We start from the raw sequence: 8416 nt of genomic DNA, 5'->3' as shown, positions 1-8416 counted from the left end.
GAACTCCTCACCAGGGAGTTCAGGTGGAGGAGCAGCGGCTCTACTCTGAGTCCCTCCCGGATGACCGAGCTTCTCTCTCTAAGGGAGAGCCCAGCCACCCTGCGGAGGAGGAAACCCATTTCAGCCGCTTGTACCCGTGATCTCGTTCTTTCGGTCATGACCCAAAGCTCATGACCATAGATGAGGGTGGGAACGTAGATCGACCGGTAAATCGAGAGCTTCGCTTTTTGGCTCAGCTCTCTCTTCACCAGGACGGACCGGTACAGCGCCCGCTTCACGGCAGACGCTGCCCCAATCCGCCTGTCGATCTCCCGTTCCCTTCTTCCCTCATTATGAACAAGATCCCCAGATACTTAAACTCCTCCACTTGAGGCAGGACGACCCCCCTGACCCGGAGGAGGCACTCTACCCTTTTCCGGCTCAAGACCATGGCCTCGGATTTGGAGGCACTGAGCCTCATCTCGGCTGCGAACCACTCCAGTGAGACCTGCAGATGATGATCTGATGAAGCCAACCGGACCACATCATCCACAAAAAGCAGAGATGCGATCCTAAGGCCACCAAAACGGATCAACACCTCGGCTGGTCAGACATTCTGTCCATGAAGGTAATGAACAGAATCGGTGACAAAGGGCAGCCTTGGCGGAGTCCAACTCTCACCGGAAACGAGCCCGACTTACTGCCGGCAATGCGGACCAGACTCTGACACCGGTCATACAGGGACCTGACAGCCCGTATCAAAGGGCCCGGTACCCCATACTCCCGGAGTACCCCCCACAGGGCCCCCCGAAGGACACGGTCGAACGCCTTCTCCAAGTCCACAAAACACATGTAGACTGGTTGGGCGAACTCCCATGCACCCTCCAGGACCCTGCTGAGGGTGTAGAGCTGGTCCAGTGTTCCACGACCAGAACCAGAACCACACTGCTCTTCCTGAATCCGAGGTTCGACTATCCGACGTACCCTCCTCTCCAGGACCCCTGAATAGACCTTACCAGGGAGGCTTAAGAGTGTGATCCCCCTGTAATTAGAGCACACCCTCCGGTCCCCCTTTTTAAACAGGGGGACCACCACCCCAGTCTGCCAGTCCAGGGGAACTGCCCCCGATGTCCATGCGATATTGCAGAGTCGCGTTAGCCAACACAACCCTACAACATCCAGAGCCTTAAGGAACTCCGGGCGGATCTCATCCACCCCCGGGGCCCTGCCACCCTAGGGGCCCTGCCACCCCCGGGGCCCTGCCACCCTAGGGGCCCTGCCACCCCCGGGGCCCTGCCACCCTAGGGGCCCTGCCACCCTAGGGGCCCTGCCACCGAGGAGCTTTTTGACCACCTCGGCGACCTCGTCCCCAGAGATTGGAGAGCCCAGCCCAGAGTCCCCAGGCTCAGCTTCCTCAACAGAAGGCATGTTGGTGGGATTGAGGAGGTCTTCGAAGTATTCCGCCCATATATATATATATATATATATATATATATATATATAACATGTATCCGATATATATTATTCAGTATTAATCTTTTTTTGTTTGTATAGTTATTTAAATATGTATTGATATTACTAAATAATTTATTAAATAAATGATAAATGGCTGTGTGCTTTGTAATCTGCTCATCATTCATCAATATCAGAATATTCCATCCTATTCTATTGTTATAGCCACTAAGCATATTTAAATATGCTGAACTATGTATTAAAACATACTTAAATAATACAATTGTTTATAAATGTAGCTTTGATAGATGATTGAATATAGTTTCCAGTAACAAAAAAGCGTCTTATGATCGATTAAATGCGCTGATACGTCATTGTGCTGCTAAATAATAATAATAATAATAATAATAATAATAATAATAATAATAATAATAATACATTTTATTTGTAGGCGCCTTTCTGGACACCCAAGGTCACCTTGACATAAAAACAAGCAAATTATAAAATGCATACCGGTAATAAAAAACATAAAAACACAAATAAGATTTATAAGACAGTACAAAGATAATTAAAGGTTGTATGCTAGTTCAAACAAATGGGTTTTGAGTTTGGACTTAAAATATTGCAAAGACTCGATGTTCCGGAGATCAGGTGGGAGTGATGGATGGAGGATGGAGGTTCCAGAGTTTGGGAGCAGAGCGGCTGAATGTTCTGCTCCCCATAGTGACAAGACGAGCAGGGGGGACGGTGAGACGGACAGAAGAAGAGGACCTGAGGGACGGGTGGGTGTGACAATGTGAAGGAGGTCAGAGAGATATGAAGGTGTGAGGTTGGGAACTACTTTAAAAGTTAGAACAAGTATTTTATAGTTGATGCGATATGTGATTGGAAGCCTGTTGTAAAATAGGTGTGATGAATTAAAGGGGTCTGTAATGATACGAGCAGCTGAATTCTGAACCAATTGTAATTTATGCAGAGTTTTCTGTGGCAGACCAAAAAGTAGAGAATTACAATAGTCTAAACGAGATGTGACCAAACTGGACCAGAACAGCAGTGGAGTGCGGAGTGAGAGAAGGACGGAGACGGAGAATATTTCAGAGATGAAAATAAACTGACCGAGTGATAATATTGACCTGGGAGGCAAAAGAGAGGATGACACCCAGACTCTTAACCTGAGGGAGGGAAAGATGGAGGAGTTATCAACTGAAATGGAGAAATGATCAAGTTTACTTAGTATTGAATTAGTACCAATTAAGAGAAGTTCAGTTTTACTGGAATTTAATTTGAGGAAGTTAAGAGTAAACCATTGTTTTATTTCAAGAAGACAGTCAGTGAGGGAGGAAAATGGAAGCATGGACTTAGGTTTGGTTGAAACAGAGCTGGGTGTCATCCGCATAGCAGTGAAACTGGATGTTATGTTTGCGAAAAATATTACCAAGGGGGAGAAGGTAAATGATAAACAACAAGGGTCCCAGGACAGAGCCCTGAGGAACACCTGAGGAGACGGGAACTGGGTGAGAGGAAAATGATTTTAACTGAACAAACCATTTTCCTCTAAACACATAACACTGAGTGGAGTGGTGGACCGCTCCAAGATGGCCGCCCTAAATCTCGTCTCTCAACGACAATAGGCAGAGCGGCCATGAGGGTCTATCCTTGTAAACCCAGCGCGAGCGTCTCAACGCTCATGTTGCGTTTAAAGGCGCCTCGGAAAAACAGGTTACGACGTGTTAACAACCGATTAAACAGTTTTAACTGCTGAAAAAAGTGACAGAGGACACAGATATGGAAATGCGGAATCCCTACTGTATCAAATCGATATAGGAATAACAGACTGTTGGCCACTTTATGGTAAAAACCAACAAACAGCTTCCAGTCCAGGGGGGCACGGCTGACTCTGTGGGCGGGTAATGTCCCCCAATGCCCGCCCATGCCGCCGGGCCTGGAAACCCCGTTTCCGCCACTCTGGTAAAAGAAAATAAATACATTTTTTGAAATAACAAGACGGTATCAAGATCCAGGATAAAGCGGCTCATCCTCTCGATCCGCGGCTCCCTCTGCGTCTCCTCACCCAGACCACACGTGTTTCGGCGACCTTGTCATTTTTTCACTTTTTTGCTCAGACATACATTCTGTCGCGGCCTTCTGGGTTCAAAACCGAACTTTTCCTACGAAGGCTGTGGGTGGAAACAGGTGGTTTGATTCCTGCACGCGCTTCCGACTTGATTGTTTGAAAAGAAAAAAGAAAAAAACTTTATTTCTTGTAAAAAATATCGACAAAATAAATACTAAAAATCTCTTACAATTTAGTTAAAAACAAAAGTTAACTTAATCTGACGTTTCACGTTCAAAAAGTTAAAAAAGTAATCACATTAAATATATTCATCAGCAGGGAAGATGTCAGAGTTGATGGAGGATGAATGGAGACAAATTCAGGGCAAAGTTGGAGAAAACCTGTTAGAGTCTAAAGACTGGGGGCGGGGCTTCAGCTAAAGGGGCGTGACCTCATTTACCTGGGGGCGTGGCTTCAGCTACAGGGCGTGGCCTCATTTACCTGGGGGCGGGGCTTCAGATACAAGGGCGCGGCGTTATTTACCTGGGGGCGGGGCGTCAGCTACAGGGGCGTGACCTAATTTACCTGGGGGCGGGGCTTCAGCTACGGGGGCGTGGCCTCATTTACCTGGGGGCGGGGCTTCAGCTACAGGGGCGTGACCTCATTTACCTGGGGGCGGGGCTTCAGATACAAGGGCGCGGCGTTATTTACCTGGGGGCGGGGCGTCAGCTACAGGGGCGTGACCTAATTTACCTGGGGGCGGGGCTTCAGCTACGGGGGCGTGGCCTCATTTACCTGGGGGCGGGGCTTCAGCTACAGGGGCGTGACCTCATTTACCTGGGGGCGGGGCTTCAGATACAAGGGCGCGGCGTTATTTACCTGGGGGCGGGGCGTCAGCTACAGGGGCGTGACCTAATTTACCTGGGGGCGGGGCTTCAGCTACGGGGGCGTGGCCTCATTTACCTGGGGGCGGGGCTTCAGCTACAGGGGCGTGACCTCATTTACCTGGGGGCGGGGCTTCAGATACAAGGGCGCGGCGTTATTTACCTGGGGGCGGGGCGTCAGCTACAGGGGCGTGACCTCATTTACCTGGAGGCGGGACATCAACTAGAGGGGCGTGGCCTCATTTACCTGGGGGCGGGGCTTCAGCTACAGCGTGTCAGTGGGGTGTTAGCAGTGTGTTAGCAATGTGCTTACAGATCGTCAGTGGGGTGTTAGCAGTGTGCTAACAGTGTGCTAACAGCGTGTCAGTGGGGTGTTAGCAGTGTGCTAGCAGCGTGTCAGTGGGGTGTTAGCAGTGTGCTAGCAGTGTGCTAACAGCGTGTCAGTGGGGTGTTAGCAGTGTGCTAGCAGCGTGTCAGTGGGGTGTTAGCAGTGTGCTAGCAGCGTGTCAGTGGGGTGTTAGCAGTGTGCTAGCAGTGTGCTAACAGCGTGTCAGTGGGGTGTTAGCAGTGTGCTAGCAGTGTGCTAACAGCGTGTCAGTGGGGTGTTAGCAGTGTGTTAGCAGGTAGTGGGTGGGTAACCGTCCTGTGATCTCAGACAGGTTCTGCTTCCTGGTCTGGACTCCAGCTAGTTGGTGTTTTAGAAGAATCAGCAGAGACTCAGAGTCAAACGTTTTATTAGAATCAGTGATCAGCTGCAGTTACACAGAAACAATGAAAGAACAGAAACTCGCATGGTGGACCTGTCGGACCTGTCGGTCCTGCGGGATCAACAGAACCCAGGTGGGTTAGGGTGGAGAACGAGCTTCATCATCATCAGACTGCTGGACGCTCTGAACTCATCGATGGGATTGAATTAAGCAAAAACATTTTTTATTTTAAGTTTCATGTTTGGTTTCCTATGAAATGATCCAAATGAGACAAACCAATCAGGAAGTGTTTTCAGGGTGATTTAATCCAATCAGAGCCGTCCGGCAGATAAAGGGTCCATCTGTTCTGTGCTTGGTGGAATCAGATGGACCCTGTTTCTGGTGATGTAATGTAAAACTTTATCTTTTAGTGTTTTTCAGAACATGATGTGGTTCTGATTGGACTTCCTGTTGGTTCTTCTAACCAGAGGATCAAACATGTTTCTGCAACTCACAGGAGCTGATGAAAAGATTCTGTTGGGTCAGAGGGTCTCGGTCTCTGGGACCGGCTCTCCTCCGTCTTCTACTTGAGCTTCAGATCTTCTGCCAGACACGGATCCAGCTCACACAGCGCGGCGATGAAAACCGAGCTGGCCTTGGAGCCCTTTTTACGGACCATGTCGACCACGGCCCGGACTTTTTCCCCCTGGTTCAGAGGACCGAGCTCAATCTCGCCGTCGTTCATAACCTTGTTCTCCAGCATTTTGTCCAGAAGCTGCTGCAGAACCTGCTTGGAGATTTTCCCCACCAGCTGTGTTCTCACCGATGTCAGCACCTCAACCGAGTCGACCGAGGAGCTGGAAGACGCCTGTGGACCACCAGCTGGAGGACGAGTCAAAAGCTGATGTTAGGGTGATGATGGACTAAAACTCTAACAGAACCCAACAATACTTTACAATATTAAAAACACAAACAGTAAAGGAATGGCAACTAAACTACACAATTAACTGATCAAACATCTGGAGCCGACTTTAAAAGTTGTGGGTCAGTTTTGGGTTCGGGTGGTTCTGGAGGACCATGAAGCTCTGACTGACCTTTAGCTGCGGGACACAGCTCCCCCATCTTATTCACCAGGTCATTCCTGTTGATCTTCTTGAACATATTCAGAGCAACCTGCATGGCTCCAGTCTCTTGGTACTTCTGCACCATCAGGTCCACAACATCCATCCTTTCTGCCCTCTGCAACTTGGTGGGTTTGATCGGTTCCATGCCATTCCAGGTTTCCTTCTTCAGATGCCATTTGAAGGAGTTGAACTCCTCATCTAGCAAATCATCCAGGATATCAACAAGTTTTTCTTCTGTGCACATCTCGACCTACAGCTGAAATCAGAGGAAAACACCAGTCAGAAGTCGTCAGTAGGACCCTGGAGACTCAGCTGAGTTGGACCAGGGACACATTGGAGGACACCGGACCTTGGACTGGAGAGGAAGACTGGCAATGAAGATGAGCCCCCTCTACTGGCAGAGGAAGGTCAGCACATAGTTTCCTCTACCTGTACCGTCTGGTTGCTCAGGTGGAGCTTCATTGGTTTCTCTCCAGGACTGTTGCATGCTGCCAAAAATGTGGAAATGTCTAATTTTATAGTGGAGGCAACCAAGAAGTTGCTTCCTGGTAAATGCTACCTGCATCAGAAAGGCTCACCTGAAGAGGCCACAGGTCACCTGCACCTAAACCATCAGCATCCATGTTGTGGAAGAGGAAACGATCTGTATTTTCATGATATCATCAGGAGGAAGTTTTCTATTAATAGAAGATGCTCAAAAACCTGACCCTCGATGGAGACCTGCTCTGAAAGCCGCCTGACGACTTTCAGGTGAGTTCCACAGAACCGGGCCTCACCTGTGGTGTCAGGTTACAGTGTGAGCCGAACCTGCTCCTATCAGCAGCCCGGACTGCAGTCTGATGTTCTGATTGAAAATCTCAGGTAAGTTCCACAGAAACAGACCTGTAGCACCATGCGACCTCGCCCCCCCTGGCTCCCCCCACATCCCTTTCATGTGACATCAGAAACCAGCAGATTTAGGATCTGTGGGACGGTTGGAGTCTCCACTGGATGTGCACAGCTGGGTTTTTAATCAGACCCTCAGTGATGTGATGCCAGCATTAGGCCAAGCTAAATCCCAAACCCCATTCCTGCCTGTTTCCCAGCAACTTTGTATCAAACAGAAACTGACATTAATATTGAAATTCTGCGCAGCAGGTGAAGCTGCAGGTTCAGACTGGCTGCAGTCTGAAGCCGTTATCGCCATCAGTGGATAGAAACAGGAAACCGCCAACAGCTGGCTGACCTCCTCTCCGGTTCTGTTTGGTGGCTAGAGAAAGGTCAGAGGTCGTACTCACCGGCTGGCAGACGGAGCTGAGCAATGCGTTGCCTGCTACCTGAAGACGGCGGTGCTCTGCTGGATCAGCCCAGACTGAGCTGCTTCCGGGTTCCTTCCACAGAAACGCTGAAGGCGGCGCTCAGGAACCGGTTCTGTCGCTCCTCCAACATGTTCCAACTCCTTCACAGCGTCTCATGAAAACCGCCTGTAAAGTGGAAGATCACCATCTGCTTCATCACCAAAGCTAAAGTCTAAATCCGATGCATGGTGCTGCAGAACCGGTGGAGAGGTCAAAGCGGATGATGAACACAGATTTATTCCTAAATAATAGGTTTATAATAGGTTATAGTTTATGCATTTAAACCCCACAGGAGACCAATCACAGCTGGAGCCTCTGCGCTTTTCCTCGCGCGCTGCCGCCTCCTTTCACTCAAACTAGACACAGGCTGACCTGTATGGATATTTACATCAACTTACTGTGAGGAATTATGATCCTTTGGAGAACTCTATGTAAGAGTTTAAAACCCGCCGCGTTAGCTCTGGTTGCAGCTCAAAGTGAACCGCAGCAATAACTTGTAGGGAATTCAGAGGTCACGTTGTGGTGAGAATAATATATATATATATAGTAATTATAGTGATAGTGATTCAGTTATTCTTGAGAATAGGGACAAAACAAGGCCTATGGATAAAGCACAAAATTTTAATAAAATATACAAAAAAACGTAATTTTTTTCAAATATCTGCCTAAACTAACTGGGTCATGTGAGCACAACAATGTATATTTTCCAGGTATTTTCTGAATATTTTTTATTTTAAACATTGTAGTCGGTGGATGATGCCTGTAAAAGCCCTTGTCCAGGAGCAGAACTCAATACATTATAATAGTTTAAAACAATTAAAGAAATACTAAAATTATATATTATGACAATTAAGTTTAAGTAGTCAAATAAATAATTATAAAGGTATCAATGAATTGAATT

At 48.1% G+C, this 8416-nt stretch overlaps 1 protein-coding gene across 1 annotated transcript; it reads right to left on the bottom strand.

Moving 5' to 3' along the window:
- Positions 1-5085: 5085 nt before the first annotated feature.
- Positions 5086-7603, bottom strand: LOC145549307 (uncharacterized). The gene is made up of 3 exons (XM_081601280.1): positions 7456-7603; positions 6149-6434; positions 5086-5936 (listed from the first exon to the last, which is right to left on the bottom strand). Exons 2-3 carry the CDS (start codon positions 6420-6422, stop codon positions 5638-5640), a joined length of 573 nt encoding a protein of 190 aa, XP_081457406.1. The 5' UTR covers positions 6423-6434; positions 7456-7603; the 3' UTR covers positions 5086-5637.
- Between the last annotated feature and the right edge of the window lie 813 nt (positions 7604-8416).

Source organism: Poecilia reticulata, chromosome 20 (genome assembly GCF_904066995.2).
Source record: "Poecilia reticulata chromosome 20, P_reticulata-male-v2, whole genome shotgun sequence".
NCBI lineage: Eukaryota > Metazoa > Chordata > Actinopteri > Cyprinodontiformes > Poeciliidae > Poecilia > Poecilia reticulata.
Note: the sequence above shows the minus strand (reverse complement) of the source record. Positions and strands in the feature narration are given on the sequence as shown.